General features: G+C 37.1%; 1 protein-coding gene across 6 annotated transcripts; it reads right to left on the reverse strand.

Moving 5' to 3' along the window:
• Positions 1-1,070: 1,070 nt before the first annotated feature.
• LOC121328747 (nischarin-like) lies at positions 1,071-15,103 on the reverse strand. 6 transcript variants are annotated; one of them, XM_041273775.1, is made up of 21 exons: positions 14,844-15,097; positions 13,974-14,057; positions 13,259-13,441; positions 11,455-11,503; positions 11,119-11,282; positions 10,918-11,016; positions 10,620-10,715; positions 9,470-9,622; positions 9,160-9,228; positions 8,865-9,050; positions 8,296-8,424; positions 8,087-8,200; positions 7,478-7,586; positions 6,781-6,893; positions 6,410-6,468; positions 4,463-5,773; positions 3,872-4,055; positions 3,103-3,253; positions 2,724-2,852; positions 2,279-2,440; positions 1,071-2,132 (listed from the first exon to the last, which is right to left on the reverse strand). In XM_041273775.1, the coding sequence occupies exons 1-21, from the start codon at positions 14,928-14,930 to the stop codon at positions 1,504-1,506; spliced, it is 4,260 nt and encodes a 1,419-aa protein (XP_041129709.1). In that variant the 5' UTR covers positions 14,931-15,097; the 3' UTR covers positions 1,071-1,503. The 6 variants fall into 6 exon arrangements, with proteins under 6 accessions (XP_041129709.1, XP_041129710.1, XP_041129708.1 ...); XM_041273776.1 differs by having other exon boundaries at positions 4,463-5,767; positions 6,781-6,896; positions 14,844-15,096; XM_041273774.1 differs by having other exon boundaries at positions 2,724-2,849; positions 6,781-6,896; positions 14,844-15,096.
• Between the last annotated feature and the right edge of the window lie 49 nt (positions 15,104-15,152).

Consider the following 15,152-nt stretch of genomic DNA (forward strand, 5'->3'; position numbering starts at 1 on the left):
CATCTGCCTGGCCAATGGGCTGTGAGAGAGTGAGAGTAGGTTGCAATTACACAATAGTGAGAACAGACAAACCAGAAATTCAGTGCCCTGGCTGGTCTTACACGAGCTACAAGTACCTGATCAGAGTGACCGGGTTCGTCTGGGATCCCAAGGTGGGAGTAACAAGAAGGTTGGGCTTCAAACAGAACGATGTGGAGAAACACCTCATCCCCAGCGTTGGAGCTCAGGAGGAGATTTTGAATGCTGGCAGCACGGCTGACCTCCGCATCATTCAGAGCCGACAACAGAATAGGAGGGAACAGAAAAGAAATGGACATGCAAGCCGTAGAAAGATTCATTCTTGAACCTTAATTCTTTTCTCGTACGATGAAAAAAGTGGTTGGTTAAAATTCTTTATTTTTTGTAGCAACTTTTCAAAACTAATTATCTGATGAATGCCAAGAATGTGAATAAGCAGTCTCCTGAGGTGTGCATTCATTAATTGTGCCGCAGGATTTCAGTTCCCTGAAATGATGTGGTGATGATTATTGTATGTACAGTAGTTTCGTTTTTAATAGTAAACTGAACTTCTGTATGAGAATTTTAGCAGCTGTTTTATACTATATTATATACAATGTTGCAGTTATAAAGTTTTTAAAACAATGTAAGTCACATTTAAAGTCATGTGCTATAAATGATACTTGTATCAAGATTATTTACTCAATTGTAGTATTGTTCAATACATAATGGAAATATGCTATGTTTTGTACTCTTGCTTAATATTTTTTTTATACACATCTCTGTGCAAAGGGTGTATGCAATTTGCAAAACAGTGCTATGACCAAGTATATATATTTTAAATACACCCTCCAGCACATTTTCCAATTGGACATTCCTCATAATATTTACATACAGACAGTTCTGCAAAGAATCAGAAAGCCAGAGACAGGGAATATGCACTGCCTCTATCAAAGAGATCCCAGTCATGCACGAGTTTTAAAACAAAATGAAACTTAATTCTCCTGTTAAGCGTTCTAGAGTTTAACACTAACCTAAAAAAGACCTGCAGAACAAACATCTACCAATTGGTATGGAGTATGACTTATTTTTAATACCCTACATGATTAAATACCTCACACAGAAATAACACAGCATACAAGTTTAACAATATTTAACAATAAAAGGTTCAAAAGGGTCTACAAGGCAGTTCCCCCACATATTAAATAACACATCTGCAGATTTCTAAATAAAATAGCGCATTTGACATGAATACAGCGTGCACACGGACACATAACATGCTTTAACTATTATATACAATTCACAATACTTATTGTAAATAGTAAGACAATCATGACACACAGATAAAGAAAATAAGTTAATTAGCTCAAGACTCCTTTGGTTTATGTACATATTTCCCAGGATGCACAGTGAAGAAACTATATACAGCAAAAGTATCTTAGACAGTCAGTAAACTTTCTGCGGTCTGCTCATTAATAAGTAAACACTTAAATGTGCTTTTAAGCTTTAGCCAGTGAGCTCCAGTGGTAGCTCCCTGCTGCAGAGTAGCTCCCACTGGCGAGCCAACAAGGAAACAAGCTTTTCTCGGCTGTCTGAACCAGGCACAAAAATGCACCACTGGATCTCCTTGTCAACACTGCCCGTTCTTGTTTTTATGCCTGAAGTATTAAACTCATTGGCAAAATGGTCCATTGTCAAGTTGCATAATAAATCAGGACTTTCAACATCATCAAACACAAAGGTAAGTGCTTGCGGGTACGTCTGATAGCCCATCAACACCCGATCAAGGTCACGGATTCTCCTGGCATCGGTCAAGCGGTATTTGTCTCTCCGAGGGGGTTCCTTAGCAAAATCAGGCAATGGGTAGCTGACATAATCCTCATCAAACAGGAACATGTCCGAGCCGGTGAGAATTAGTGTTTTGGGATGAAGAAGATGCTGGTCCTCTGATGTTGTGCTTTTGGAGTGACACACTTGAAAGGCTAGTACGTACAGAAGGATGTTATACGCGTGCAGATTAGCCAGGTCTCCCATTTTCTCTGCAACAATATAGGTCAGGTCCGCGATCTCTTCCTCACTTGGGTATATGAACTTCACTCGACTAGAATGAACAAGCTCATAGTTTTCCATTTTGCCTATTGGGAATGGAGATCAAAACACTTAACAGAAGTGTGCAGCCAATAGCAGAGACTCAGAAGTTATTTTGAGAAGAACAAACATTTTAGTTTGTGCATCAATAAGATAGTACGTCAGTACGACAGAGCCAGTGACCCCTCCCTACCTGTGCTTTTGTTTCCAAATTCAGTGTAGAAATCTTGTTCAACTGGCTCTGGAGATGGTGTCTTTGCTAGGAAGGACAGGACAGACATGAGCTGTTGTATAAAGGCATGAGTACCGTAGCTGTCTCTTGTCAGACAGGAGATGATGTGATCTGCTGAAGGTCCTGAAAAAAAAAAAAGTATATTCAACTAATTAATTAAATTACCTTATATTCAATTAATAAACACTTAGATTTACAAAAACAGTATTTCAATCAATTTCAAATATAAATCATAAGCTGTTGCAAACTGTCTTTTAAGAATACTTACAATCATGTGGATGTGGTACATTAAAGAAAAATGTAACAAAATGTACAAAAACCTTTGTACTAAAACTACAAGGTTACAATTGTTTGCTTACTGCCAGTTCAGTGTAGACTGTTATTTAGCACTTCTTGCATTACTCACCCGCTACTCTGAAGTACTGATCAAAAAGCCCAACCTTTACTGATTGCAGGTCATTCAGCTTTATTGTGAAGCAGTAAGAATGGTGAAAGTCTCTTTTTTCATGATCAGAGGGCTTCCAATCCCAAACTACTGTAAAAAATAAAGACAAAGCATTTCAAATCAAATCAAAAGGCAAGCACGGATACGAAGTCACCTTTAGAAACAAGCCTCTTTTTCAAGGAAGTGGTATGTATAGGGCACTCAAATTTTGGAATGCAAACATATCTGTATTTAAACTGTGCATTAAAATAATTAGACAAGTCCACTTGTTCCAGGTGATGTGCATCTTTTATCAGGCATTCTTTGATTGTGCAAAATTGGAGAATGGGAGAATGCTTACATGATTGATCACCAAGTTGAGCAGCAGAATCATGAAGAACAAAATAAACCGCTTTTGTAGACAGCATAATGCAGGCAGTGATTTCCACATCAGAAGCTTTATAAAACACCACAGAGGACCATAAGATGTGCTTTATCTCTTCATTCCCCATCTGCAATAAAAGGGGACCAACATAAAACTCTTTAGTTTGTCAGAAATACCTTCGGCAGTTATAACACATTGAGATCTCTCCCCCCCACTGTTCATTAGCCAGATTATTAAGACAAGGTATAGGATGAACTGTAAGTTGTATCCAAAGCACACATAATTTCCAACCATAAAATGCTACCAATGGTGTTGGTTAGGATTCAAACCTTTGACCCTCCAGAACTGTGGATTGGAGCTAAAAAATCATAAGATATCCTCCAAAGTTTTGGAACATAAATGTGTTTCGAAAATAGAATCATCAGATTCTTTATAATGGTGCTGCAACAGTTAGCCATGACGTAATAATGGAAGCTGTTAGTCATGCTTTTAGTTGATGTAATAAAATAAGATAAATAAAGGGTACAGTATTTTAACTGGATGACCTTTTTCAGTAGCATAATTAAAGTAATGAATTCGGCCTCTCTCTCCCTCTCCCTCTCCGGGCTCCTCAGCAAAAGATCAGGCTGGGACACCCCAGCAAAAAAGCAGCCCAACTTCAGTTTGTTTAGAAACCAACAGACAATATACTATGGAGCCATACTGGTCTATCATTTTTTTTATGTGTCAAGAAAAAAAAAGTTACCTCAGCAACACTGTTATAGAAAAACTCCACCAAATCATTCCCTTTCAGTCCTGTTAAGAAGCGAAGAGATGGGGAAACAGACAGGTGAAATGGACATTGGTTTTCATCAGTCAGTTTCTGTATCAAAGGGTCTGAAGGATACAGCAAGGACAGGGTTAAATGAGGCCTTTGGAGACCCTGAGGGCTGCAGGAACAAAAAATAGAAGAAAAAAAAAGTTAATGAAACATCTTGCAATATGAACCAACAAATATCATGTACACACAATACAATAAACTAGTAAGTTACAATCTTACAACTGTAACCAATACAGAGCCAAAAAGATACAATATATAGGGCCTAACGTCACACAATATTTAAAATGCAAAAACTGACCATGAGATGTTTATTTTCTTGATTTTCATGTTGGCAAATACATAGTAACATCAGTACAGTGTATCATTCCATAAAAGTGTCAAAAGGAATATTTCCATAAACTTTAAATATGATTATTAGAATTTTAGGTGTTGGTCACTTACAAGCTTTAGATGTGCAGTTAAAAGTTTTCTAGCATTCAGTTATCATGGTGTGAATACACAGTAGCTTCACTGTACCTGCTCTTAAGAGTTCTTTGGGTCACTGTGGGGCTCAAGGGACAGCTCTTTGTTGAACTGTGACATTTTTTCACCTTGAAGAAAGCAATGGTCTTCACATCCTGCAGGCTGGCTCTAAGCTGCCTGAACAGACTCAGAAACAAGAACTTGTCATTTGGCAGGACAAAGACAGCAGTGACAAACTTGTACCGGGTCACAAGTTCCAGGACATGGCCATCCCTGAAGGCACCAGCTGGCTGGGTGCTGCTACTGCAGCCTTGTTTGGGATGGAGAAGCACAGAAGCAAGAGGGATCTGAATGAACTCCACCCATCTCTTCTCTTCAAGTGTCCTGGCTTTTTTTGCGAGTGAAACAAAGTCCACTTTTATAATAGACAGCCGACTGGGTGTTAAGAAGAGCAGGCAGGGCACATAATCAGAGTCTTGGTGTGTCTCCGACTGCCGCGTGAATGAGAGGATATTCGGACACGGAGAGTTCTTCGCCTCATTTGAAGAGTCAGTGGGGAAGCTGTGGCTTTGCTGATTACAGGGGGCAATCTCTGCAATGTTAAGAAGATGAGCGGCAAAGGCACCTTTAACAACAGTGTCACCATCTGTTAGCTGATGGGACTCCAAAAGTTGATTGATAAAATCCTGTGCTGAATTGGAATTTTTCACAACCGAATTAAACATGTTTAAACAAGAGTAGATCTCTTTCAAATTCTGGGAATCCGAAAGAAAGTACCAGTAAGTATCACTTGTCTTCAATTTCAATGAAAGACAGGTTTCTGGAACATCAAAGCTAACTGCTTCTATCTCTACGAATGGGACGGTCAAGACGTTTTCAATGTTTCCCGTGACACTGTGCATGTTTCCAGTCAGTTCTTGATGAGTAATTTGGAACACAGCCAGCAGATTGTCAGTCAACACAACACAAGATGCAAACTGGCTTAAATCTTTGCTCACCTGAATGCAGTAAACCCAAAAGACTTTCTTAATTCGGATAAGCTCTTCACCTGCATCTTCACAACTTTCAGCCGTAGCATCTGGAGAGGCAGTGCAACCTGAACCATGCTCCCCCTCATCAAGTCCCATTTCGAAATAGCCATCCCCTGAAGCCTGGCTCAATGATTCATGGACTGTATCTACATGCGTGCTGGTCTTGGATGCTTTGAAATGTTCCTCCCACATGGCATTCCTAATAAGTCCAGTTAAATGTGAAGTAAAGTCCAGGTTAGTAGCAGTGTAAGAGACACAAGAATAAGGTAGCACTTGGGTCTTTTTCCAATTGGTCCACATGCTGTCTTCGTCTTTTGCACAGTGGCAACTGTAACTGAAAAAAATAATAGGTTTAGTGAATAAGTAACTGCAGTCATCCAAATCACTAACAACTTGTACTATATAACCATTTTTGTGTTTTTTTTTTTTTTTTTACCCACACAAACTTAATCCTGTAAAACTTATATATAGAGGGGTTTACTAAATCTAACAAGAATGTAATTACATTTTAATGTGCTACTTATTAAAAAATGAGTAAACTATACCAAGCACATTACTATATTCAGATTAATGCATGCAGAAACTGTTTAGTTGTAAGGTTCTGCCCTCTAGAGTTCATATATTTAAGTATTAATCTGGTTGTATGCACTCATGCTGTTTAAAATGCTACTAAAAACTACTGGGGCGGGGGGGGGGGCTAAAAAAAAAAAAAAAAAAAAAACACCAACAAGCAAGCAAGCCAGTTGAAATCAAGAGCATTAACATTTAGGGTTGTGGAAAGCATTTCTGTTGAGCAAATAATGAAGTATAATTACACATAATCAAGAGCGATAATTTCTAAAAATAATGTAACAAATATTGACAGCCCCTACAATCAAAGTACTAGAAAATTCTTTAAAATGCTGCAACTAAAAGTAAATGTCCCTAATTTTTACAATTTTCATCATCAAATGTAATATATTCTCTGTACCTGAAGTGCTGTTCAGTCACATTTATGGGTAACAAACTGGATCCATATGTATGTTTAACCTGTACAGAGGAAAGAAGAAAAAGATAGCTGAACAGCAACACTTAGAATATACACTTCTTTTTAGTGAAATTGGTTCTATCCCCATTACAAATACTGCAGGACCAGTCAATACTACAACACAAGTCTGCAGTTAAATCAAACCAAAAAAAAAAAAAAGTATCAAATTCAGTATTTACCTTTTTAAAAAGCAAAGCAATCATATTTAACAAGATTAAGCATACATGATAAATTTAAAAAAGACAACGCTTTAGATTAAATAATTACATTTATTGTACACGATTAATATATTATGAAGGCATATGAGAAATTACCTGTACTGTGTCCTCACAAGCAGAATTTTGTATGTTGGTGCATCTCTGGGTAATTGCAGAATCCATAGGAGTCGATATATCATTGCTAACTAGGGCTGTGTTTTTACAAACTACTTCTGAGGTTAAAAAAAATAAATAAATAAATAAAATAAAAAATACTGCAGTTTTTACACAACAAAACTGTTTACTCCATCTGTAACAAACAACAGTTTCTACTAAGTGATAGAAAAGAAAGAATCAGTCTTCAAAACAATAACAAATTACGCTCAAATAGCTCAGCGTGGCATGCAAGTTGGAAAATGCATACAACACCATGATCTAATTCATAAGAAAATCTTTGCCAGCTTATTAGAAACATGCTTTGTTAAACAGTACACAAACCAGTCAACTGCAGGCAAATTTACCAAATACACTGTCTATATATCACAAAAATAGTTTATACTTCATACACAAGTGCCTATCCATTCTAGTAATCTTTAAATATATTGGGCAACTTTTTAATACACATCATGTACTGATCAGTAAATTGATTAAGCTTAGAACGTATTCTAAATCTTTAAACAAACTAAACAAATCTTTATTCTTTTACAAACTTGAGTACTTCTAACATCTATTTCCCTAGCAAGCACCAGGGTAGCGCAGAAGAGCAGACCCAGGAAAGAGCCCAGCCCCAGCAGCCTGATACATACATGATTACCTTGGCTGGAGCTGGCAGGATGGGGCAGAGAGGGAGAGGAGGGTGGAGCAGTGAAAGAGGAGTAGTTGACTTTGGAACTGGCAGCAGAAAGCTTGGAGTCCTCACTGATCTGACAAAGAGATCGTGGACATGGTAAAACACTGACAGGCAACACTGATATTACAAAGCATCTGCACAGTACAAGAAGCGCCTTTGAAGCACGCACGAAGATTGTACTGATGAATGCACAAGGGGTATGTGTACTGTAATACATGCTAAAACTAATCTCCTGTGACAAGAGTAATGCTTTAAAGCCTACTGGTAACTATACCAACAGCACACAGAAATGAAGCAGGAATTCATAAATAAGTTGACTCAAGCATTCTACTTAGGTTTAGGAAAACAGAATGATCTATGAAAGAATCTTCTTCCTGGGCTTGTTTATGCATGCATACACAACAGATGATGGAATTTTTTGTTATATTTCTATACGTGTTGAGAGGAAGTATAATCTCTGGAAAAATGAGATTCTTGTACCATCACCCTGGAAATCTATTAATGCTACTACAGCATGAACAGTGTAAAAGCAGATGGATTTTTTTAGTATTTTAGTTTCTTTGTCTGCCTCACCTTTTTCTCTGTATTATTCATCCTGTCCTTTGCTGCTTTGGCTTTCTGAATGGCTTTTAACACTTCCACAGTGTCCATCTCCTTCTCTGTTGGAGCAGTGCTGTCTAAGCATACCTATAGTGCACAAAATCACAGCTACATCAGTTACCTGTATCAGTATTATAAAGCAGAGCACTGCCCATTCACCATTCTGCTCTGATGACACATACCTCTGATGCTCTGTCCCAAAACTGTGCAAGCACCTTGGTTCTGTAATCAGGAATGATGCTCAAGGGGTTGTTGGACAGATTCAGTTTTTCCAAACAGGGTAAACTTCCAATGTGTTTAATTTCCTCTAACTGAAAGATTAAAAAACAACATCATAGTAACATATACGTGAAATTTATGTTAACACTATATTTTATTATTCTCAATTATCTATTTATATATTTATTTCATTAAATAAATTTGGTAAAAAGAGAACCTTACTAAAACTAACAAAATAGTCTTTTATGGGGGGGGGGAAAATAACATGTATGTAACTGGCACACAAATCCCTGTTAAAGGTATACAGACCAAACCAAATGAAAATCCATCAGTATATTTGATCATATTTTACAGTATACGTTTACATATACCTGCAGTGAATCTGTAATGTAGAGCCAGAGAATAATAAAAAAAAAAACAGCACTGGAAGTTCTAGACAATAGAAAAGATACCCTTTATTTTGTGATGGGTAAAACAAGACGTTACATACTTTAGTGTACGAATGCATATTTGCTTTGAGAAAATACATTACCTGGGCTAGTTTATTGTTGCTTAAATCCAAGTTTACAAGAGAATAAAGTTTATTAAGACCAGAAAGACTTTCCAGAAGATTTCCTGCCAAATTGAGCGTTTTGATGTTTCCAAGCTTTGTGTGAACACCTTCTAATACTGCAAGTTTATTGTAGGACAGATCCAGGTGAACCAGGTTATACAGATGCTGTAACAAGACAAGAAATATTATATTTGTAGGGATTTCTCATTCAACAGATGAGCCCCCTACTAACAGAATATATATTTAGCTCAAATAAACAAGGTTATGCTCTTACCTGCAAGTTCTCTACAAGAGACAGTTCGTTGTGACTGAGGTCCAGGAATTCAACTTTTGGTATCAATTTCTGTAAAATAAATTAGTATCATACTACATTCAAAAAATAGCTACACAGTTAGTTAGCTTTATCAAATCAGTCTGTCTATGACCACAAATACAATGAAAGAATATCCAGAACAGAATCAAACAAAAAACTGAAAACTACTCTTCAATATGGAAATGAAAAAGTAAATCACATTTACGGATTATTAAAATATAAGCGAACACCCATTTAAAAACGAACTGCTTTTTTTTTTGTGGCTGCTTACCACGGACTCATCAATGCACATTATGTGATTATGACTCATGTCAAGTGTTGTTAAGTTCTTCCAAGTTGGAATGACGGCTGTGACTGGACAGTCTGATGACACTCCCTCAGCAATCCAGTGATCGAATTCAGAGGATTCTGGTACCAATATATCCTGTGAATGAAAGCAGGGGATAGAAGTATTAATATGTAAAAACAGCTTGGGGAAATGTAAGGGAGGAGCCTATCAGAGTCTGTGTCTAACAATGAACAATGCATATTCTTTCGTTTACCTGATGGTGCTCCAGAAACCTATTGTTGGGGGAAGATCACGCTCCACTTCTTTTTTTTTTTTCTCCACAAAAATTAAAGCTACACCTGGTATGCCGCTGTTAGAACACATCATGTGTAACTCCAAGAACAAGCGCCTACCCTCTGTCAGTCAGTATGTTTAACTGGCACATTACAGCACATGAATGCAGTATTTTCCTTTTCAACAGGAGGTGTCGCTTTGTAGAATTACAAATATGAACATTGATTTGTCCTGTAAATTATGTTTTGTATGAATGCGGACAGTAATAATTTACCTTGCCTCTTGAAACTTCTAAACTCGCCAGACATTTATAAAAAAAAAAAAAAAAAAAAAAAAAAAAAAAAAGGCAAAACATCACTATAAAAAAATGTAAGGAATACAGCAAAAGCTTACTGAGATCTGATAAAGGGAATTTTCATACGAACAGGGAATACAATCAGATTTTGAAGTTCCTTCACTTAAATGCTTTTCAGATTTCCTTATCTGACTGTGTGGGATCTGACTTCAGGGGAAATCTGATTACTTCATGTCATGTAAAACGCACTGATAATGAACCAGAGTCAGATCCAAACAAAACTGTGTAGCTACATGTCTATCCTCTAAAAGGTGAGTGATTTATTACAGTATTAAACAGAAAAATTAAAACCCTAAATATGAAGCATCATGGCACAGGAATATAAATTCGTAGTAAACATACACACACTACTGATCCATGGAAATGTCAATGCTAACTACACTCTGGGAACCTTTTTTGATTTTCTGAAATCCATAGCAAATTAATCAGCAATAGAACTGTGCAACTACATGGTTATTCAAAATGATTAAATACTTATACATGCCATATATCCAGATGCTATACCTTCATTGATGATGCTGAATAGCACACACCCATTGTAGCCAAGGTTGGCTTTAAAGAAGGAAGTCCTTGTATCTGTTTTGCTTCACAGTGACTAATCTGTAAAAGAACAATATAAAAGCATGGGCATTACAACAGGATTTACACACAAAACCTGTATATGATTTATTTTTATTATAAAAGATGTATTAGCAAGCCTTGAAGTAGGCTAATAAAAAGCCAATTTGTTTACTGCAGAATATAATAATTGTTAAATCAAACTAGTCTTAATATTTTTGTGATTGCTGATAGTCTGCAATACCTCTATCTGAAGAAGTGACTTGAATACTGATAAGTCAAATGGGAGGAGATGCTCCTGGATATTGCTGCTGCCCACAGAACCTTGAGAGGTGCCACTGACCTGGAGAGAAAAAAATACGTTCTTATTTTTCCTTTCTGCAGGTAGTCCTGAACATTTATATTTCTTACTAGTTAGAATAATTCAACTTCTACAAAAGTTTACCTTCAAATATTTGAGCCTACAGGTAAAATCTAGAATGTGCCCCAGGTCTGCCTTAGCATCCCCATTAGCACAGGTGGGTTTGGCCAGTCGGAGCTGCTGGGTGATTGCATATAACTGCAAAGGCCGGAGACAGAATACCTGTCCGGCCACAAGAAGTTGCTCTCCTAAAGTAAAAAATAAAATAAAATACAGTCAATTCAAATACAAGTTTGTTCAGATATTTAATTAGAAATTAATTATCAAAAAAGCATCATCTTATATTAAGCCTGCATTTTCACGTGTATCTTTTTTATTTTAATTGTCTACTGAGAGATCAGAGCAATTTTAATACAGTACCTTTATTAAACAGATCTTCAGCCAGTGATGCTGTAATTCCATTTATTTCCTGCAAAGCAGAGAGAAAGGCTTTAATAATGAATTAAGCACAGCAGGTAAAACAACTTGATTCTTTACTTTGTACTGTGCTACTAAATGTGGTAAGTCTACATTTCAGCACACATTACTGAGGATGGAAGATTAAGGGCTTGGCTAACATAAAACAAACACTTTTTTGAGCTATGAATTACACTTTCATGAAAAGGCAGTAACTGCCATTCCATTAAAAGACTAGCCTTACATACGAATACAGGATTATAAAGCAAAGCAAGTATAACAAGTCCACTTTGTGTTTGCGTATTTCCCTTCAGTAGACATTTTTTTTTTTGCTGTACCCCTACATACCAAATCAGAGGCAAAAGAATGGCCCAGGTTTACCTATATACAGGTAGAGAGAGCGAGAGAGAGAGCGAGAGAGAGAGCGAGAGAGAGAGCGAGAGAGAGAGCAATACAAGTCTGCATGTGATTTAACTTGCAGGAACCTGACAAACACATTTAATAATTTAAACAGTGACAGGTTTTCGCAGTACTGATATTTTCCACAGTGTTTAATTAACGATAAGTCCAACACTATTCCACTGCGGCTATCCCTAGAATTACAGAGCTTGCTGACAGCTTTCAAGTCAACATATATATGATGCATGACACATTTTAAGCTTTCCCTTGGGTTAAGAGTTAAAGCCAACCAACAAATCAACACCTCTGTAACCTTGCAAATCAGCCCAAACTAAACACTTAAACCTACTGAACAAATACAGAAAAGAAACGTAACATTACTTAAAATACAAAGTCTAGGATGCAATTCTGTTTAATAAACCATGTTCTACAATTATCTAAACAATGCACAGAATTCCAGTGCTGTCTGTCACATGTTCCATGGTCACGCTACAAACAGACATTGAACTTTAAAGTTTATACAAATTAGGTATTTACTGTAGATACATGTCCGACTCAACTTAAGAAACAAAAATTGCCTCAAGTCGAGGCAGATGCTGGCTTGCAAAACTGGGAGTTGTCCAAGGACAGAGAACCTTGTCACAATGCAGGAAAAGCAAGGCCTCAGCATGTCTACTATAATGAGTGCTCATCTGGCAAAGAGCAGGCAAACCCTGCCATGCTGGAAAACCTACAATGAATGTGGAAAAAAAAACCAATTTTAAGGTCTCCTTAAAATCATAAGACGTTACCGCAGACTTAGCACTTATCAGTGTAGTTTCTAAATTTAGTTTAGTCTCAATTTAGCAATACTGATGCATTCGTATTTGTGAAAGGTGTCGCAAGAAACAGGTCATAACTGATAACTACTTTTAATAGACAGATTTAAGACACTCCTGGTAATGATAAATATTTCATACACATTATAGAGGTCCCTAGATTATAATACTATGTACTGCCAATGCCTCTCACTAACACACTGTACATTATTTGTCCCTGACAGAACATAAACAACTCTTAAGCAATTTATTCCACCCATACCTGCATGTATAAGGGCAATAAATGTAATTCCACAGTGGCACAAAGCAGTATGTGTCTCATTTGTCAGCACAGTGGCCACAGACATTTATGGTCAGGTACTTAAGTTTTTATGCTCATACAGATATGCAAAAACTCTGTGTGGGTAGTTTTGCTGTAGAAGTGTTGATTTCATTTCAAATGAAAAGAGATCTTCAAGAAAGAATGATTAACACAATTCTAAGCTTTGGCCTTGTTGCCTAACAATACATAGAAGTGAAAGAAAAGTATTAAGGAACTAAAGTGAACTTACATATAGATGAAAATTCAGAAAACAAGACAAGACTTTGGGTGCAGCCAGAGGGAATTTGGCCAGCAGAGTTTGCAGGTATACTTCGAGTTCCTTTTGTCTCTTTTCCACCAGGCTTTTAGAGTTTTTACCAATGATTTTCTTTGGTGGAAGCAGGTTCTTGTCGATCTTCTTCTCCGCGGTGAGCTGGATGCAAAAGATTGACAGTCTGAGAGTGCTTTACTTTTTGCACCATTTGTGTCAGTGGAAACAATTGTGCAATATCCTAGCTTTAACGTATCACAGCAGCAGTTTAAATTTTTTCCCAGTGTCCAGTGGTTCAGACACTGACTGCAATACAGAAGATCCTAAGTTCAAACAATAACATCAACCTTCTCCTGAACCTTGTTCCTCTAAAATGGTTTTATAAGATCAGGGTAAGTCTAAAGCAGTCAGAGTACATGGTGTTTTGGGCACTGTTTGTCTGCACTCAGCAAGGACTTTAGACTCTTATATAATGAGTTTTTGCCTACAATTTAAGCACGTCATTGCACTAAACATTCTGCTTTCACAGTACTTATAAGCAGTGAGAAAATAATGTAATCTTTCCCCTTGATCACACCATGCCGGGTAGACTGTAGTGCATGAAACTGCTATTGGAACAGCTTGCAAGTGTAAATGGGAGGCGGTAGAAAAAAAGAATTCTATCAGCATATGTTAATGCTTCTTCAAAGATCACCTTTTCATGCAGATCATGAAAATCACTATAGCGGTGCTTGACAGTCCACTTGTGGTTTCCAACTTTCACCTCTATTATGTAAACCTGAATAATAATAATAAAAAAAGTGAATCAATAAACTTATTATAAAGCAGGAAGCTTACAGATTATAACCCATGCTGTACACGGTTTATAAATATTTTCTGAATAAGTCATAAGTTTTCAGTCAGCAAAAATAGGCATACAATATTACTTAATTACAGTATGCGTGATACTGCCCGTAATTTGTAAGTTAGGCAACAGCAATAAGTAATAATTCGAAAATTGCATGCAAACGCACAAATGATTTAGTACAGTATGGTGCTACAGTTGACTGCATAATACATTTTAACTTGTGGCAAAAGACTGGAACCAGCAAGCCCCATAATAAGCGCACAGCGCATCTGCAACTTCAGTTACTGTAGATCCTTCCTCCCGTTTGACATTGCCATTGACAAGTGAGATTAGAATATACTGTAACCATCACCTAGTTAGTATGGTATTATTTTTGGAGTCTAATAACAGTCTATAAATCTGGATCTAGACGCAAAGTAAAGTATAACATTTAAGTTTTAAAATGGACATTTAAATACATGTACCTTTCAAATAAAAGCAATTACAGCCATCGGAAACAATAATCGAAGAAAGTTAACTCCCTGTTTGTCTTTAGAGAGGAAATCCTCGCAACCCGCGTTCACAACCTTCCTGCAAGAATAGGCTTACTTCACATCAGACACTGCAGCAGGCTTAGTGTCACGTCTCACAGTCAAACACAGACATTTCTAGCAAATAGATTATCAGACGGTAGAATAATGATAAAACCCAACCACCACTCATTACATTTAAACATACCGTGTAGTTTTCTACGACGAGCTCAGATCCCACAATGCAGATTTCCTTCCTTTCGTTTGCCTCTTCAGGAAACACCGCACATTCCATTTTGTATAAATTAAATTAAAATCAACAACAAATAATATAAAATACGATGCTGTGTGCTATTTAATACACCACATTGCTTATTCCGACCCTCCTTGTCGCGTAAACATCTCCTCCCAGACCTCCGATCTCCATCTTTGTTTTTGTTTTTCTTCACAGCTGCAAGGAGATCGATTCAAACTGGTTAAACTTTATTCAAACCGTCTGCCCACAGCAGTCCTGTTC

Source organism: Polyodon spathula, chromosome 16 (assembly GCF_017654505.1).
Source record: "Polyodon spathula isolate WHYD16114869_AA chromosome 16, ASM1765450v1, whole genome shotgun sequence".
NCBI lineage: Eukaryota > Metazoa > Chordata > Actinopteri > Acipenseriformes > Polyodontidae > Polyodon > Polyodon spathula.

What these genes read in the sequence shown, in the direction of transcription:
- LOC121328747 (XM_041273773.1), bottom strand. Translation starts at nt 14,930, where the DNA reads ATGGAATGTGCGGTGTTTCCTGAAGAGGCAAACGAAAGGAAGGAAATC. An exon ending in GCAACAATAAACTAGCCCAG is followed by an intron (nt 8,425 to 8,864) that starts GTAATGTATTTT and finishes TTAATCTTTCAG; the next exon opens with TTAGAGGAAATTAAACACAT. An exon ending in TCCTGCCAGCTCCAGCCAAG is followed by an intron (nt 6,897 to 7,477) that starts GTAATCATGTAT and finishes TTTTAACCTCAG; the next exon opens with AAGTAGTTTGTAAAAACACA.